Here is an 18,387-nt window from a genome sequence, read left to right as displayed (position 1 = left end):
GTTTTCTTCTCAGCCCTGCCGGACAGATTCTGGTCCGGAGGGGCCCGGAGCCGGTGGGGTCCAGGCCGGGGTTTTCCCCTTCCTACTCCAGCTGTCCGGGTGGTGCAGGCCTGGCGAAGGGCTGTGCTAGGGGCTAGGCGGCAGTGCCACAAGTGAAATGGAGAGGGGGCTGCTTTGGGGAGGAAGGGGGCAGGGGACAGGGGGCAAGGGGCAAGGGGCACGGGGCACGGGGCACGGGGCACGGGGCACAGGGCACGGGGCGGGGGGTGGGAACGTGGCCTGGGGAGGGCAGAGCCAGGGCTTCCAGAGGCAATAGAAGGGCGGGCTCTCTGGCACCAGCCTTTGGGTACAGAAACTCGAAAGGTGCCCAGTTCCTCAGGCTCGCCTCACCCAACTTCCCCCATGTCTGAGGGTCGCGTTCTGCGTCTGGCTGAACATGACTGATCTTTCTGCGGCTAGATTGCCATTCCCCACCTCATTCCCAGTAGTCCTGGAACCCGCAGTTAGTTCCTCAGTGACGCCCACCCTCCCACGTCTCTCTTTCTCCTGGTGCAAATAGCTCTCCTCCTTACTCAGAAATCGGAGGGGGGAACCCCTACTTGAAATTCCCTCTTACCCCAATCCCTAACCACGCCAAACGACTGGAACAGCGGCGGCAAAGAAACGCTGACTGGGGACCCCGCCCCCTCCCATGAAACCCCTGCTGGGCCCCAGGGGCCGGCCGCCCCCGCCCCGCCACCAGGCGCAGACTAGAACTGGGAGCTGGAGGGCAAGTGAGGGGCCTGCAGGGGCCGCCTGGGGACAGGTGAGCGTCCCAGATCCGCATGTTAAGACTTAAATTTTTAAGTGACCAGCTAGACCTTAAATTTGGGGAGAGTAGCACGAGTTGGACAAATACCCAGAGAAGGAAGTGTTTACCCTAAGAGAGGGATGAAAGCCCCGAGTGGGAGGACTGAATACCTGGGGCTGGGGACAGCGACTCGGAATGACGGCCAGGTGCCCAGACTGGCTGGGCCACGTGCGCCAAAGGGTGCAAGCATAGAAGTTAGATGCTTGCAGAACCTGGGGGAAAGAGGCCTTCAGATGTTAAGAAAGCGAGGCTTTGCCTGGGCGGGGTCCTGCTTGAGTGGGTCTGGGGGCCAGTTTCGGAATGTGGGGGGCTGAGCTGCAAGCGGAGCGTCAGCCTGCGCCGGGCGCCCACCTCTTCGCCGCTGCTCCCCCCCATCCTCCGCTGCCGCCGCTTCCCTCGAAAAACCCGCCGCCCAGGAAACCGCTGGGGGCGCTCAGACCGCAGACCCCCCACGCCCCCCACGCCCCCCACCCCCCAGCGCTCCCACCGCGACCGCCCAACCCACCTGAAGGGCCGTGGCCGCCAGGGGTACCCCCCTCCCGCCGACTCTCCCCAACACCTGCGGGTGGCACTATTTATAACTCCGCGCCTATTCCGGGCTTCTGGGTTGGAGCCGGCTGCCGCGGAGCGCTAATCGCCGCCGGTATCTCTGCGCCCCCCAAAGCCGGGGGAGACAAATTTAACTTCAGAAAGCTCAGGGGAATATTTTCCAAAACTCCACGTCCCAGAGAAGGCGCAACAACTCTTACTGTACTCAGCGTCCCTCCAACCAACCACCAGGAGGCGCACGTCCCCGCCTACTCGAACCCAGCCAGCTAGGAGGTACAGTCGCTTCTTTGAAGCTGGGGTAGGCGAAGGGCGGAGGGCAAATGATGGAAAGGAACTGAGGCCGAAGAATGGCTGGAGGAACGGGTAAGCTCCAAGGCTGGCGAACACTCTAGAGTCTGAGTAACTGAGAAAGTGGATGGGGGGAAATAACTCACATGCAAGAGAGATGTAAATAGGATGCAAATAAGAGCCTATGCCCATGCCGGGCGCGGTGGCTCTCGCTTGTAATCTCAACACTTTGGGAGGCAGAGGCGGGTGGAACACCTGAGGTCAGGAGTTCGAGACCAGCCTGACCAACATGGTGAAACCCTGTCTCTAGTAAAAATACAAAAATTAGCCAGTCGTGGTGGCACACGCCTGTAGTCCCAGCTACTCGGGAGGCTGAAGCAGAATTGCCTGAACCTGAGAGGCAGAGGTTGCGGTGAGCCGAGATCGTGCCATTGCACTCCAGCCTGGGCAACAAGAGCGAAACTCCGTCTTAAAAAAAAAAAAAAAAAAAGCCTATGCCCTTGGGGGTCGGTCTGCGCTCTGGCGCTGTCAGTGAAATGATTGCCACACACCCCTTTTTGCCTGCCTCTTGGTGTTGTTGGGAAAATGTGGGACACCCCCACCCATCCACCCCTCCCCACCGCCAGATTATTGCCATGATAACCAGTTTATTGCCTGCCGCTCCTCAGACCCTTGGGCCGTGACCCCTCTCCTCCAACTGTTTCTTGCATGCCAACGAGGGTCCTGTATCCGATGTAATCCGCGGGGAATCCTGGATATCAGGCTTCTGCTCTCGCTGTTGTACTTGAGGGTCACATCCAGCTGGTCCCTCCTTCTCCATTCCTGCTCCACCCATTCCCCCACCCCCTGTGACCATTAGAGGGCACCGGGGCACCGAGGGGTAGGTGAGGTTTTAATGGCAAAGGCCGCAATTACTTTTGCACCAACCTAATATCTTGGTACCCTGTCTCCTTCACCTCCCTCCCACCTTACTCCACTTGAGTTCCTGAGGGAGCCATTTGGACACTCAAAACCTGAGTTGCCCTAGTTGGGGAGAGATACTTGTGGGGGAACAGCCACAGAGTGGGGAGCCATGGGCCAGGAAAGTTCTCTTGGCCTGTGTGGATTAGGTGAAAGGGCTGCAGCTGAAACCTCCAAATGGGCTGAGAACAGGGAGCTTAGGGCTGAGGTGGGAAGTGGCATGGAGTGGGTGCGGAGGGGGGTGGTGGTACCCTCCATGCTTTTGTTGGCATGGCCCTGCCTCTAGGCCACTTTGGCCACCATTTCCATGCAAACACCAGCTCAGAAGAGGAAGGCAGGCTCATTAGGAGAAGCTGTGAGTTGGTGATCTGAAAATCTGGGTTCGCTAAATGACTCCTTTACTTCAGTGTGCTGTGTATGTTCTTGGGCGAATCATTTCACCTCTTTGGGCCTATTTCCTCCATGTTAACATGGGATAATTGCTGAAGTGGACTTTTGTGAGGCTCAAAGCACTCTGTATTGTGAAAAGGGCTCTCTGAATGGTATCTGAGGTTTCTTTTATTCCCCTCATCCCTCTCTTCAGTCTTTACACTGTCAAAGCCCTCTTTCCCACTCTGACATTCTCCTTGGGCCACTGGCAGTCTCTACCCGTCACTCCCCCTGCTGCTCTCTATTACCCATCTCACCACAGGCCACAGCCCTGGATTCCGCCTTCCTCTACCCACCACTTCCCCAGTGGTCTCTGCCAGACTTCCTCTCCCCTGGCAAAGGCCCCTGGGCTCAGACCTCAGACTCCAGGATCCACCTCCAGGCACTGCTCCGCTTGGTGGGAGTGAGGCCTAAGAAAGGAAAAGAAAGCAGTAGGCCAGGGCCTGAATCAGGGAAGGAAGGGCTGGAGCTGGCCAAGTAGGGTGCAGGCTTTGAGGGGGAAGAAGGAGCCCCCGATTCATGGGAAGGTAAATTCTGACTACCCCCATCACCGGGACCAGGTAAGAGCCTCTCAACGGACCAGCCAAGAGCACTAAGCTGCATTTTGTGGATGCCTAAAGAGATGCACTGAGGCTGGGCGCGGTGGCTCATGCCTGTAATCCCAGCACTTCGGGAGGCCGAGGCGGGTGGATCACGAGGTCAGGAGATCAAGACCATCCTAGCTAACATGGTGAAACCCCGTCTTTACTAAAAATACAAAAAAGTAGCCGGGAGTGGTGGCGGGCGCTTGTATCCCAGCTACTCGGGAGGCTGAGGCAGGAGAATGGCATGAACCCGGGAGGCAGAGCTTGCAGTGAGCCGAGATCACGCCACTGCACTCCAGCCTGGGCGACAGAGTGAGACTCCGTCTCAAAAAAAAAAAAAAAAAAAAAAAATCGAAATTAGGAGGACATGGTGGTACGCTCCTGTAACCCCAGCTACTCAGGAGGCTGAGGTAGGAAAATTGCTTCAACCCAGCAGACGGAGGTTGCAGTGAGCTGAGATTGTACCATTGCACTCCAGCCTGGGTGACAGAGTGAGAATCTGTCTCAAAAAAAAAAAAAAAAAAAAAAAAAAGACGCATTGACCTGCCAGGGATCAGAAATAAGCTCAAGTTGGAGTACTGTAGAGACTAGGCTGCTGTAAAGAATAGACAGGCTCTCCATGTACTGATGTGGGATCCTGAATCCTGTCCAAAGTTTATCAAAGGAAAAGAAGCAAAGTGCAGAACAGTGTGGAGAGTATGTTAACTAGGAAGAGTAATATATCCAGAATCCAGCCACCCCTCACTACTGCTATTGCTATAAACCTGGTCCGAGACCACCAACATGTCTGGCCTATATTGTGCCATTACCTCCTAACAGGTCACTCGTATTCTACCTTTGCTCCCCTGAAATCTATTCTCAACACAGCAGCCAGCTTGAGCCTTTTAAATAAAAAAACTCATTTTACACTCAATATCCTGCAATAGTTCCTCATTTCACTCAGCATAAAAGCTCAAATTCTTAGGCCTTCTATGACCTGCCCCCATTCCCACCTCCAGCTCGATTTCCACTTTTTTTTCTATAGTGCCTATCATCTAATAGCATATACTTAAAAAATGTTTATAGTTTGTCCTGTCCACCCCCTAAAATGTAAGCTTCACAAGTACAAGGTTCTGTTTTGTTCACTGCTGTATCCAAAGACCCACAGTGACATATAGTATACACTCAATAACTCAGTATTTGTTGAATGAATAAAGATGCAGTTTATGCATAGACTGGAGTGTTCTCCAAGAAACTGGTAACCATGGTTGCCTCCAGGGGGAGCGCTAAAGGATTGGGGGATAGAGGTAGAGACTTTTAACTATTGGAGTTCTTCTTTTTTTTTTTTTTTTTTTTTAATAAGATGAAGTCTCGCTCTGTCACCCAGGCTAGAGTGCAATGGTGCAATCTCGGCTCACTGCAACCTCCACCTCCCGGGTTCAAGCCATTCTCCTGCCTCAGCCTCCCAGGTAGCTGGGACTACAGGCATGCGCCACCACATCCGGCTAATTTTTTTGTATTTTTAGTAGAGATAGGGTTTCACCATGCTGGCCAGGCTGGTCTCGAACTCCTGACTCAGGCGATTCGCCCACCTCGGCCTTGTCCCAAAGTGCTGGGATTACAGACGTGAGCCACCGCGCCCGGCTTTTTTTTTTTTTTTTTTTTTTTTTTGAGACAGAGTTTCACCCTTGTCCCCCAGGCTAGAGCGCAATGGTGTGATCTCAGCTCACTGCAACCTCTGCCTCCCGGGTTCAAGTGATTCTCCTGCCTCAGCCTCCCAAGTAGCTGGGATTACAGGCACTCACCACCTTGCCCAGCTAATTATTTTTAGTAGAGATGCAGTTTCACCATGTTGGCCAGGCTGGTCTAGAACTCCTGACCTCAGGTGATCTGCCCGCCTCTGCCTCCCAAAGTGCTGGGATTACAGGTGTGAGCCACCATACCTGGCCTGGCCTAAAGTTCTTTACTCTGGGCATGTATCACCTTTACAAAAAGAACCTAGAAAAAAAAAAAGAGTTAACTAAGAAGAAGGCTGAGGAAGAGCTGGTCCCAGGCAGGGAGGAAGAGGGCACTATCTATAATCTCCAGGCCAGTGCCCCAAGTGACAAAGGGCTGGGGGATGATAACTGGCCCCCAGGAGGGGCCAGAGAATGCTGGATGGGAATCCCAGGGAAATATTGAACAGTCCTAAACAGGCTGGCTCTGAGGTTTGGGGGGCTGTGGGTGGGCACATCAGTAAGCATAAGCACCCCCTGAGCAAGACGATACACATGATTGGTGTATATCTACCACCGGGAGTAACTCATGGAAAATACTAGCTACCAAGAGGAAGTAAAGAGCCGATTCTGCTCAATCTAGCTGTTTATGTCCTGATAGGGCTGTGCCATGATAAGCCTGAGGGACCTGTGTGGCCACACAGGTGTCTTTCTCTTTTAACTTTGTATGTGAGCTGGGAGCTCTTGTAGCTCATGGGGTTCTACTTCCTTGATGAGCTGGGGACTAGCCTCAGCTCAGTGCTTTCCCCAAGATCCTCAGAGGCAGGAAGATGCCTGGACCAGGTCTTCTATTTGGGAAAGGGCTGGGTCCTCTGGGTTTCCACACACCCTTGGCCTCACAGATGAAGACCCTACTCAAGCTGGGTCCTTACCCACAGATTGAGAGGAAACTGGACTGTCTTCCACCCTCCCCACTCAGGAACCAGTGAGTCAGAAAACCTGGCTTTCAATCTCGGTTCTATTCAGGACAAGCTCCTTCCCTCCCTGGTCTGCACCCTGGCTCCCACACTGTTCTAGTGTTGACTTTTTCTGATTCCCCTTTAGACATTTAGAATCTTGGGCCTCAAGGCCTATGGATTATATTTATAATTCAGTGATTCTCAAACAGATATCTTAAGGGGCAGTCCGTTCTTGGTACTATGAGGGTATGGTAAGATCAACCATCTGAGCTGGTGGGCTCACTGTACCAAGCTTGGAGGAGTGCCAGGTCTTGCCACAATCTTACTGGGGTCCTAGCCAGAGCAGTCCAAGCTCCTGCCCACCAGAGGTCCACCAGAGGCAGGGGTTGGGAATGAAGGAGGCTCAGAGATGAGGCAGGTCTGCAAGATGACACAGCTCAAAGCGGGATCCACACTTCACTCTTTACTCATTGTTTATGGCCCATCCTTGGTCAAGCACAGCTGGCCCCAGGAGTCTTGATGGCAATTGGGCTGGGGGCTAAAGAAGAGAATGAGAAGCTAAGGCAAGCTCTGCCACAGAAGCTGCAGCTATGCCTCCTGTTTACCCAGCCCACCTGAGCGATGCCAGCCATGGTGCTGGTGGGGAGAGGAGGCAGTTCCCTGCCACCATTAATCCAGCAGTTCCTTGATACACCAGCAGCAGAGGAGGATGTAGGCGACTTCCTTCAGGGTCCGCTGGAAGCCCTCCCACCCTGTGCCCATCTTAATGACAGGCAACCACAGCCCAGTGTCTCGAGGGGCCCCTCCGAGGAAGAAGGGTAGGGTTTGGGCTAGGGGCTGTGTCCGGGGCTGCATGTGGGCAGCAGTTGTGAGGAAGGGTGTGGGAGCTGCCTCTAGTGCCTTTTATCAACACTGTCCCCACCCCCCTCAGCCTCATGACTACAGAGACAAAGGATCCAGGGTCTAGCAAAGGGAAGGTTCTAGGCCTGGGAACAGGCTGAGTCAGCCCCTTTAGACAGGGATGGGAGGGTGGGGTTAGTGGGAGGGAGGGCCTGGCCACTCCATCTTTCATATTCCACAGCTAGGCCAAGGCAGCTTCCCCTTTTCCAGCCCGGGTGGTGCCCTGCCTGATTGCCCTTTTCCCAGTGGTTGGAACAACTCCTGCTTTCGCCCTCTGGTGGGCTCCTGCTGAGGCTGACATTGGGAACCATCAGTGAGAGATCCTTTCCAGCCTGTTCTGCCCTGCCCCTGGGCCCCTTAGAGTGAGCACAGCCAGTCAGAGCTGGCAGCATTTGACCCACTTCTGCTTCTCCCATCCTCTGGAGCAGGAAGACACAGCTAGAGCAACAGGCACAGTGAGAGGCATGGTTTATTGCCAGGTTATACCCCAGGACAGTGTCCTTCCCTCCCTTCTAGGGTGGGGGGTCATGTGCGGGAGTTCCGCTCCTCTTCTTCGTTCTCCAGTAGATAGGCTGGACGGTATGTGGGGTGTCCTCCTGGGCTCAGGCACTTCAGGGCCGGGTTCCGCACGGTATTCTCCCGACTCCCCAGTGATGTGTATCTGAAGCAGGGAGGGTGGAGGGCAAGCATGTGGTAGGCTGGGCGATCCTATTGGCCCTCCCTATCCCAGCACCCTAAAAACTCCCTTACCCATTCCCTTCCCCTAATACCCTTACCCTCGGTCATACAGGATACAGTATGGGACAAACAGCTGACGCAGAAAATCCCAGATGTCTCTGTAGGTCCAGTCCTGGGAGGTCAGAGTAATAGAATAGTCACAAATGCTCACCTCTCCCACTTCTACCCCTGCTGTCCTGGGAAGGCGCCCATCCATGGCTCTTCTGCTCCCTTGGCCTCTGAGGGAGGGCTTGCTATCTGATTCTCTGGTATAGCTTGCTCTACGTATGCAAAGAGAAAGAGAAGGACTTCATCTTCTCCACTCTCTGCTTTCCATTCCTGAACCACCCTCTACTGCAAGGGTGGAGCTTGAGGAGGACAGGGAGAGACCATGTCTATTTTTTTTTGAGACGGAGTCTGGCTCTGTTGCCCAGGCTGGAGTGCAGTGGTGTGGTCTTGGCTCACTGCAACCTCTGCCTTCCAGATTTAAGCAATTCTCCTGCCTCGGCCTCCTGAGTAGCTGGGAATACAGGCATGCACCACCATAGCCAGCTAATTTTTGTATTTTTTTAGTAGAGATGGGGTTTCACCATGTTGGTCAGGCTGGTCTCGAAATCCTGACCTCGTGATACGCCCGCCTCGGCCTCCCAAAGTGCTGGGATTACAGGCGCGTGCCACCGTGCCCGGCCCTATTTTTTTTAGACAGGGCCTTTTCTGTTGCCCAGGCTGGAGTGCACTGGCATGATCATGGCTCACTACAGCCTCGACTTCCCTGGCTCAAGCGATCTTCCCGCCTCAGCCCGAGTAGCTGGGACTATAGGCATTGATCAGCCCACCTCAGCCTCCCAAAGTGCTGGGATTACAGGTGTGAGCCACTGTGCCTGGCCAGAGCTTTCTGTGATGATGGAAATGTTCTGTAGCTCTACTGTCTAATATGGTGGTCATTTGAAATGTGGCTAGTACAACTGAATAACTATTTTTTTTTTTTTTTGAACAGAGTCTCACTCTGTTGCCCAGGCTGGTGTATAGTGGTGCCATCTTGGCTCACTGCAACCTCTGTCTCCTGGGTTCAAGTGACTCTCCTACCTCAGCCTCCTGAGTAGCTGGGATTACAGGTGCCTGCCACCACGCCCCGCTAATTTTTGTATTTTTAGTAGAGACTGGGTTTCATCATTTTGGTCAGACTGGTCTCAATCTCCTGACCTCAGGCGATCCACCTGCCTCGGCCCCCCAAAGTGCAGGGACTACAGGTGTAAGCCACTACGCCTGGCGTGTGTATGTGTGTGTGTGTGTGTGTGTGTATATATATATATATATTTTTTTTTTTTGAGACAGGGTCTTGCTCTGTCGCCCAGGCTGGAGTGCAGTGGTGCCATCTCAGCTCACTGCAACCTCCGCCTCCTGGGTTTAAGCGATTCTCCTGCCTCAGCCTCCCGAGTAGCTAGGACTACAGGCCACCACGCCTGGCTAATTTTTTGTATTTTTAGTAGAGACAGGGTTTTGCCATGTTGGCCAGGCTGGTCTCGAACTCCTGGCCTCAAGTGATCTGCCCGCCATGGCCTCCCAAAGTGCTGGGATTATAGGCGTAAGCCACCGCACCCAGCCAGAACTGAATTTTTAATTGTACTTAATTTTATAAATTGAGGTATCCAGGCCGGGCGTGGTGGCTCACGCTTGTAATCCCAGCACTTTGGGAGGCCGAGGCGGGCGGATCACAAGGTCAGGAGATCGAGACCACGGTGAAACCCTGTCTCTACTAAAAATACAAAAAATTAGCCGGGCGTGGTGGCGGGCGCCTGTAGTCCCAGCTACTCGGAGAGGCTGAGGCAGGAGAATGGCGTGAACCTGGGAGGTGGAGCTTGCAGTGAGCCGAGATTGCGCCACTGCACTCCAGCCTGGGCGACAGAGCGAGACTCCGTCTCAAAAAAAAAAAAATAAAAAATAAATAAATAAATAAATTGAGGTATCCACATGCCGTCAAATTCATCCTTTTAAAGTATATAATTCAGTGGTTTTTAGTCATATGTATTTCATTCTAATTAATTAAAATTTAAGTATAAATAAATGATTAATGGCTATATTGGACAGCACAGGTCTAAGTCACTGTTCTGTCCACAGTAGGAAGCACAATGCCTGCTATTGAATTTGGGCTCAATAAATATTGGTCAAAAGGATGAATGAACAGACAGCACTGCCTCCCTTGGATGATGAGGCCCCTTCATCCAGGTTCCAGGCTCTAGCCTCTCCACTACTGCAGGTGAGCTAGGGTGCAGTGACTGCTGGGGCACGTGAGACTGAAGGTGATAAACCCTCTTCCCCATTACCAGCAGTGGGTTGATGCGCATGAATGCAGGCCAGCCTGGGTCAGTGGGGCTGAAAGGACAGAGGCTACAGGAGTAGGGGTCAGTCCGGCGGGTGCCCATAAGGACAGCCTCCAGCTGGGGGTGCCGTGCCTGCAGTTCACCCAGGGCCTGCTTCATGCTGCCCTCAGCTTCCAACATCTGCAGATTATACCTTAGGAAGAAACAGAAGTAGGGTCGGGAGTGGGCTCTGTCAAGCTTCTCTTGGAGCCCAAACCTCCAGGCCCCTAGTACCTCTTGATAGTGTCCTGTAGAAATTGTTCCAGCTCAGGGAAAGGGGAGATGCTGCGGATATACAGGATCTGGAGGGGGTCTGGAACATCAGGTAATTTCCTGCAGAGGGGTAAGAATCCACAGGCTTGCGAGCATGGACAAGGAAATGGCTCCCCTGAAACAGCTCACTGTTCTCTTTGGCCCCTAGGACAGACTCTCACCCCTTCTCCCTTTTCCTTGTCCTTTCCATCCATTAGACCCACTTCCTCTGGGAAGCCCACTCTGACCTTTCACCTCTCAAATCTAAGCACGCATCCCTGGTTCAGGTATGTAAATCTCTCATCTCCCCAGCAGGACTGTGACCTCCCTGTGGTCAGGGATAGTGGCCTGCACATCCATACACAAGGCCAGGCACATATCACATACTCAGTATGGTGGGAGAATGGAACTGAGAGGTCACCATGACTATCTCCCTCTTGAATTCCACCTATACACCCCCTTTCTCCTTGCTTTCTGGGATGTGGAACTGGAGAAACAGATCTGGGTCTTGTCTCCCAGGGGGCAGGCTCACCTCTGCACAGCTGCGTGGAAGAGGTGCAGGAGGGCAGTGCAGTCTTTGCCCCCGTTGAAGCCCACACAGAGCTGGGTGAGGCTGTACTGAGCCAGGGCGGTCTCAATGGTCTGTAGGGCACCTGCCACCTTTTTCCCCAAAGAAGACCCTGCCAAGCAGGCAGGGAAGAGGGCATCAGATGGACACATATGGCTATCAAAGGGGAGTGAAGGCATGCTGCCCTTGCTTAAACCCTTCAGTATCTTCCCAGTGTTCTGAGGATAAAGTCCAAACTCCTTCATGCTGCCCACTAGGCCCTGCAGTCTGCCCCTGACCTGCCATCTACCACCCAGCCACACCTCACGGTAGCCTCAGTGTCATTCCTCCGTAGCAGGGGGGTGTGGGGTGTGGGCTTCCTTCCATTCCCCTAAACCCCATGCTGCTTCCTTGCAGGCCCTCATTCATACTGTTGGCTCTTGCCCACCTACTGGTCTGACCAAATCCTCCTTATCACTCAGTTTATGTCATTTGGCCTTCTCTGACCCCAGATCAAGGCTGATCTCCCTGCTGTGGGAGATCACTCCCTTCATCACCCCATGCAGGATCACCTGTTTAATGTCCATCTTTCTTATTAAAACACTGGTCCACAAGAGCAGGGCATATATTATCCTATTGAGTCATATCCCCAACACCTAGCACAGTGCTGATGAAAGTAGGTACTCAATCAACATTTATTGGAAGAATAATGAATTAACAGAAGCTATCTTCTGCCCTCTCTGGGATTTGCAGGAAGCACCCAACAGCCCCCGCATTACTGAGATCTGGGGTGCCACCAATGGCTTTGGGCATATTGCCCCTCCTCCATAATGTCCCTACCTGATTCAGCGAGTTTGTATACAACCTCACTGGCCTGCTCCACAGCGTTGGGCACGTAGGGGACCAGCGATCCCTGGGGCAAACGGGCAGTCAGGTAGGCCAGGCATTCCTCCAGGGGTCCTTCTTCCTCTGAGTCTAGAGTCAGCTTCACCTTATAGTAGTTGCTGCCCCAGTCAGGGTAGGAACCCAGGCCAAGCCTACGTCCAAAGTGGGCCTGGGCCTCAGCCAGAATTGGGGCGATGGAGGCTTCATCAGCAGCCACATATAGCTCCTTTGAGTGGAACTGAACAGCTGGGTTTTGGAACAGTCCCTTCATCCCCTCCAGCACCCGCCGCAGCAGCTCTGGAATGCCTGGGAAGAGGTAGACGTTTCGGACGGAGACCAGAGGGAATCTGAAGGGATGACCAGTGCGAGGATCTGTGCTGTAATGCAGGCGGGCAGAGGAGGGCACCAATGACAGCTTCTCCCAGCCTTCCCCTCCTAGGGCTTTGGTGGCTGCTTCCAACTCAGGGTGTGGCTTCAGCTCATCCCCAAAGGCCTGTGCCACTGCCTCAAAGGTCACATCATCATGAGTGGGGCCGATGCCCCCTGCTGTGAGGACATGGGTGAAGCGGTTGGAGAAAGAGGTGACTTCAGCTGCAATGGTGGCTACCTCATCAGGTACAACTGAGACTCGGCAAACCTGGACCCCTAGGGAGCGCAGTGTCCGGCACAGAAAGAAGGTGTTGGTGTCCTGAGTGTGTCCCTGGGGGTTGAAGGGGAGGATGGGGCCATCAGTACTGTAGGGATGAAGGGGAGGGGTTGAAGATGATGGCTGCATCCACCTGATGATGCAGTGCTCTGCTTCTTGAAGGACACCACCTCAGGCTGCTGAGGGGCCTGGACTGGACACAAGAGTGGGAAAATCCATTTGTTTGTTTTTAAAGCTGGGTCTCTGTCACCCAGGCTGGAGTATAGTGGCTCAATCACAGCTCACTGCAGCCTCAACCTCCTGGGTTCAAGGGCTACCTCAGCCTTCCGAGTAGCTGGGACTACAGGTGCGTGCCACCACACTCAGCTCATTTTAAATTTTTTTTGTAGAAATGGGGTCTCGCCACGTTGCCCAGGCTGGTGTTGAATTCCTGGTCTCAAGTGATCCTCCTGCCTCAGCCTCCCAAAGTGCTGGAATTATAGGTGTGAGCCACCACGCCTGGCCTGCTTTCTTCTTTCTGTCCCCACTGCCACCAAGCAGGTCCTTAGCACCTTTCACCTGGACAATGGCGACAGCTTCCTGGCCAGGCTCCCAGCCTCCAGTCACAGTGCTCTGCTCTGTCTCCTGAGTAACCTTTTTAATGCGTCACTGTGATTGCATCACTCTTGGACTCAAAAGCCATTTGTTGTTTCCAACTGTATACAGAAGAAAGTTCAAATTCCTTTGCAGAGTATTTGGGGCTGTCTGTGGCGTATACCCTATCTTCTTTTCCAGCCCCATCTCCCTCTAATTGTCTACAAAGGGTTTAGTGGTTAAGGGTCTGTGTTCTGATGGCCGGGCATGGTGGTTCATGCCTGTAATTCCAGCCCTTTGGGAGGCGGTGGGGGGTGGCTTGCTTGAGCTCAGAAGTTCGAGACCAACCGGCACAATATGGTAAAACCCCATCTCTACAAAAAAATACAAAAATTAGCAGGGCGTGGTGGCGCATGCCTATAGTCCCAGCTTCTTGGGAGGCTGAAGTGGGTGGACTGCTTGAGCCCAGGAGGCAGAGACTGCAGTGAGCCGAGATCATGTCACTGTACTCCAGCCTGGGTGACAGGGACCCTGTCACCAAAAGAAAAAAAAAAGGTCTGTTTTGGAGTAAGGGAGCATCAGGCATTAGGCTGGAATCCCATCTCTACAACTTCCTAGGTATGTAACCCTGGGCAGGTTTCTCAACCTCTCTGACCCTCAGTTTCATCATTAATTGGGATTTTTTGCCGACCAGGTGTGGTGGCTCACGCCTGTAATCCCAGCATTTTTGGAGGCTGAGGTGGGAGGATTGCTTGAGCCTAGGAGTTCGAGACCAGCCTGGGCAACATGGTGAAACCCTGTCTCTACAAAAAAATTAAAAAATTAGCTCTAGCCTAGGCGACAGTGAGACTTTGTCTCAAAAAAAAAAAAAAAAAAAAAAAAGGCTGGGCAAGGTGGCTCATGCCTGTAATCCCATCACTTTGGGAGGCTGAGGTGGGAGAATTGCTTGAGGCTGGCTTGTTTAACATAGCGAGAACCCCGTTTATAAAACAAATGCACACAGAAAAATAAAATTTTAAAGAAGAAAAAAAGTGCCAATTTCGTGGGATTGTTGTGTGGGGTTGTTGTGAAGATTAGTAAAACCACAGATATGTGATGTATAGCACACTGCCAGACTCTAGTAGACACTTAAAATATAGGGGTCACCAGCCTGGCCAAAATGGTGAAACTCTGTCTCTACTAAAAATACAAAAAATTAGCTGGGCGTGGTGGCGGGCGCCTGTAGTCCCAGCTACTCGGGAGACTGAGGCAGGAGAATGGCGTGAACCCGGGAGGCAGAGCTTGCAGTGAGCCGAGATCGCGCCACTGCACTCCAGCCTGGGTGACAAAGCGAGACTCCGTCTCAAAACAAACAAACAAACAAACAAAACCCACAAAAATTAGCCAGGCGTGGTGGCAGGTGCCTGTAATCTCAGCTACTCGGGAGACTGAGGTGAGAGAATTGCCTGAACCTAGGAGGCAGAGGTAGCTGTGAGCTGAGATTGCGCCATTTGTGCTCCAGCCTGAGCAACAGGAGCCAAACTCCATCTCACAAAAAAAAAAAAAAAAAAAAAAAAATAGGGGTCAGGGCCGGGTGAGGTGGCTCACGCCTGTAATCCCAACATTTTGGGAGGCTGAGGTGGGTGGATCACTTGAGCTCAGGAGTTTGAGACCAGCCTGGCCAACATGGCGAAATCCCATCTGTCCCTACTAAAAATACAAAAATTAGCCAGGTGTGGTGGCACATGCCTGTAGTCCCAGCCACTTGGGAGGCTGAGACAGGAGAATTGCTTGAACCTGGGAGGTGGAGGTTGCAGTGAGCCAAAATTGATCACGCCACTGCACTCCAACCTGGGCAACAGAACAAGACTCTGTCCAAAAAAAAAAAAAAAAAAAAAAAGGGTCTATTAAGGCTGAGTGCAGTGGCTCATGCCTGTAATCCCAACTACTTGGGTGGCTGAGGCATGAGAACTGCTTGAACGCGAGAGGTGGAGGTGCAGTCAGCTGAGATCCCACCAATGCACTCCAGCCTGGGCAACAGAATGAGATTATCTAAAAAAAAAAAAAAAAAAAAAAAAAAAAGACAAATTTACAAAGAATATCAAAAAAGATTATTATTAAAACTTGACATTTGGCCAAGCTCGGTGGTTCATGCCTATAATCCCAGCACTTTGGGAGGACGAGGTGTGGGAGGATCGCTTGAGCCTAGGAGTTTGAGACCAGCCTGGGCAACATAGTGAGACCCTGTTTCTGCAAAATAAATAAATAAATAAATAAATAAGCCAGGTGTGGCGGCTAACACCTGTAGTCACAGCAACTACAGAAGCTGAGGCAGGAGGACTCCTTGAGCCTGGAAGATGGAGGCTTCAGTGAGCTGTGACTGTGCCACTGCACTCCAGCCTAGGTGACAGCACAAAATCCTGTCTCAAAAACAAAAAAACCCCTGTCATCTGTTATGTCCTCTAGTAAGACTTTCCTGATCATTCAGAGGGGATTCATCCCTTCTAGTACCTTCCTTCTAGCTCACTTATCCACTATGTACCTTGAGTCATTTCCAAAAAGGCTGGGTAAAACTCTTTTTTTTTTTTTTTTTTTTGAGACAGAGTTTCGCTCATGTTGCCCAGGCTGGAGTGCAATGGCACGATCTCAGCTCACTGCAACCTCCGCCTCCCAGGTTCAAGCAATTCTCCTGTCTCAGCCTCCCGAGTAGCTGGGATTACAGGCATGCACCACCACGCCCGGCTAATTTTGTATTTTTAGTAGAGATGGGGTTTCTCCATGTTGAGGCTGGTCTCGAACTCCTGACCTCAGGTGATCCACCGGCCTCGGCCTCCCAAAGTGCTGGGATTACATGCGTGAGCCACGCGCCCGGCCAAAACTCTTAAATATACAATACATACACCTGTACCTCCTCTACTCAAGGGGCTTCCTGTCATTGTTGTGTAGCCCCTCTGCCCTCTACCCTACTGCTTGGTAAATTGCAATGACCTTTTTATTTTTCTTTTTTTCAATCAGCTCTCTCAGGTTGAAAAATTGTAGGGACTTTGCTACAAGTTTTTCAGTAGAGTAATTGAAAGAATGAGGGTTAATTTTCCTCCAATATGCTGGATTCACTCCAGGAGCCTGCTGCGGCAAGGAGGCTCCCACCCTGTTTCACCTCCCTCCGTGGAGGGATGTGCAGCAGGCCCTTAAGGACAGGAGAACGCCGCGCCCTCCCCCCTTTTCTGTCCCAGACACACCTTAAGGATCTCATCTCCGACAATGATGATGCCAGCCGTCACGCTGCGCCCCGGGGAAAGTTCAGAGGCCCTAGATATCATGGTCCTGCCTTCTCTGCCCCTCGGCAAGGCCCTCCAGTAGCCACCCAGACCCCCAAATAGGGGTCGCAAGCACGGGGGGCCCGCCAGGTCTACAGGGCACTGGGGGCCATAGCCTGGGAACAGGGGGTCCTGGGTCGAGGGAACCTGGAGAAGCCAGAAAGGACAATGGGGGAAAGCAGGCCTGCGCGTTCCTCCTTAGAGGACGACCCTAGTCTTCTCTAACCAGATCCTTGACAAGCGACTCCTTTGTTCCTGTCTCTGTAATAAACGTGTTCCCAAATCCCAACCCATGTCCTTTTAAATGTCTTCTAAGCTTAGCTCTAGTCTTAAAAACTTCTTCTCCCTTGAGAACCTACCACTTTAAGTGTCTTCCGTTTGCTGAGCTGGTCTCAAGTGTCTGCTCTATCTTGGGCATCTGTACCCCTTTAAATGTCTACCTTATCCTGGGCCTTGGCCCTTTGCAATGCATTCGCTCTCTACCCTGGACCAAAATCCCGTCTCTTTCTACTTCAGGCTTCTGCACCCTTTCTAGCCCAGAATCCCTTCTTCCCACCAAGCTTCAGATTACTGAGCTCTCTTAGACTCTCACCTGCCTGTTCTGCCCCTTCACCGGGTCTTTCCCTTGTTCCTTTCCTCATGTCCCGGGGCAGCTTCCGTAGTTAAAGTCCCGCCTTACACCTAGCTGACATTGAATGGTTATTTTGGCTGTCGCTTAGACTCTTCCAGGGTCCCATTGGTATATTCAACTGTCGCTCTCAGGCTTTAGCCAGTGGGTGGGAGCAGGGCCGGATTGTTATAGGCGACAACCACGTGGTCACTTCTCGCCCGGAAATACGGGGGCCGGACCTCAGCCCACGGTCGGGGGCGGGACCTCGGGAGTTTAGGGCGGGAAAGGAGCAGTGGTTAAAGGTGCTGTAAGGCCCTCGGGGAGTTTCTGGTGCTGGATTCAAGTAATTGTTATGCATATGTTGCTTTGTTTTGTCTTGTTTAATGGGTCAGTTAGCCATGGTTTAAGCTGTTTTCATTCACCGTGACTCTAACACTAGGCTAAGGGCTTTTACTGGAGTGAGAAAGGATCTTATTTTATAGTAGAAGGAAGTTGGAGGGACACCGAGAAAGATTATCACCATTGTCTGTCGGGTATGAAGACCTTGGAGTAAGTTAGCTTTTGATGTGTGGAACCTTAATTTATCTCTAGTATAATAGACAAAACGAATTACTTAAACCTCTTTGACAAGAAAGAGTCCAAAAACCCTCTTTTCCTCCGCCTTGCTCCAGATGGTGCTTAGTTCAAATGACACCTTTCCCAGTTATTTGGTCTTGTAGGTGCAAATGAGGCAGCGAATAGGGAGTGCCTTCCATGTTTACTCTGGATCCTCACATCATCGGAGCTTACCCCCATTTCAGTTGCCTTTGTTCTAAAAGTACATCTTAAACTTTTTTCCAATAATAATCTGGGGATCTTTTCATATGCAGATTGATTCAGTAGGTTTGGTTGGGGCCTGAGATCTGCATTTGGCTAGTTCCCATGTGATGGTGATCCCACTGCTCTAAGGACTACATTTTGAATGGTAAGGGCCTGAATTCATTCCTTTTGTTTTTTTGATACGGAGTCTCCCTGTCACCCAGGCTGGAGTGCAGTGGCGCAATCTCGGCTCACTGCAAGCTCCGCCTCCCAGGTTCATGCCATTCTCCTGCCTCAGCCTCCCGAGTAGCTGGGACTATGGGCGCCCGCCACCACGCCCGGCTACTTTTTTTGTATATATATATATATATTTATTTATTTAGTAGAGACGGGGTTTCACTGTGTTAGCCAGGATGGTCTCGATCTCCTGACCTCGTGATCCGCCCGCCTCGGCCTCCCAAAGTGCTGTGATTACAGGTGTGAGCCACCG

The 18,387-nt window shown here is 52.2% G+C and overlaps 2 protein-coding genes across 7 annotated transcripts; both read right to left on the bottom strand.

The window, feature by feature from the left end:
- Positions 1-6,358: 6,358 nt before the first annotated feature.
- Positions 6,359-7,252, bottom strand: LENEP (lens epithelial protein). The gene has a single exon (XM_063626688.1). It carries the CDS (start codon positions 7,166-7,168, stop codon positions 6,983-6,985), a length of 186 nt encoding a protein of 61 aa, XP_063482758.1. The 5' UTR covers positions 7,169-7,252; the 3' UTR covers positions 6,359-6,982.
- A 412-nt stretch (positions 7,253-7,664) lies between these two features.
- Positions 7,665-17,255, bottom strand: FLAD1 (flavin adenine dinucleotide synthetase 1). 6 transcript variants are annotated; one of them, XR_010117591.1, is made up of 8 exons: positions 17,082-17,240; positions 16,412-16,636; positions 11,930-12,674; positions 11,075-11,222; positions 10,525-10,623; positions 10,255-10,444; positions 8,103-8,211; positions 7,665-7,874 (listed from the first exon to the last, which is right to left on the bottom strand). XR_010117591.1 is itself a non-coding variant. In XM_063626660.1 (8 exons), the coding sequence occupies exons 2-8, from the start codon at positions 16,490-16,492 to the stop codon at positions 7,739-7,741; spliced, it is 1,473 nt and encodes a 490-aa protein (XP_063482730.1). In that variant the 5' UTR covers positions 16,493-16,636; positions 17,082-17,255; the 3' UTR covers positions 7,665-7,738. The 6 variants fall into 6 exon arrangements, 5 of the variants coding, with proteins under 5 accessions (XP_063482730.1, XP_063482731.1, XP_063482732.1 ...); XM_063626660.1 differs by lacking the exon at positions 8,103-8,211 and adding an exon at positions 7,990-8,063 and having other exon boundaries at positions 17,082-17,255; XM_063626661.1 differs by lacking the exon at positions 8,103-8,211 and adding an exon at positions 7,990-8,063 and having other exon boundaries at positions 16,849-17,212.
- Between the last annotated feature and the right edge of the window lie 1,132 nt (positions 17,256-18,387).

Source organism: Symphalangus syndactylus, chromosome 12 (genome assembly GCF_028878055.3).
Source record: "Symphalangus syndactylus isolate Jambi chromosome 12, NHGRI_mSymSyn1-v2.1_pri, whole genome shotgun sequence".
In the NCBI taxonomy this organism is placed as follows: Eukaryota; Metazoa; Chordata; class Mammalia; order Primates; family Hylobatidae; genus Symphalangus; species Symphalangus syndactylus.
This window is presented reverse-complemented; position numbering and strand designations above follow the sequence as displayed.

Bases quoted from the DNA above. Each gene is read 5' to 3' on its own strand.
- FLAD1 (XM_063626660.1), bottom strand. From the start codon at position 16,492: ATGATATCTAGGGCCTCTGAACTTTCCCCGGGGCGCAGCGTGACGGCT. The intron at 12,675-16,411 runs GTGTGTCTGGGA...TTCAACCCCCAG, and splicing joins TCGGAGATGAGATCCTTAAG to GGACACACTCAGGACACCAA. The intron at 10,624-11,074 runs GTGAGCCTGCCC...ACCCCTCTGCAG, and splicing joins TTCCACGCAGCTGTGCAGAG to GAAATTACCTGATGTTCCAG.
- LENEP (XM_063626688.1), bottom strand. From the start codon at position 7,168: ATGCAGCCCCGGACACAGCCCCTAGCCCAAACCCTACCCTTCTTCCTC.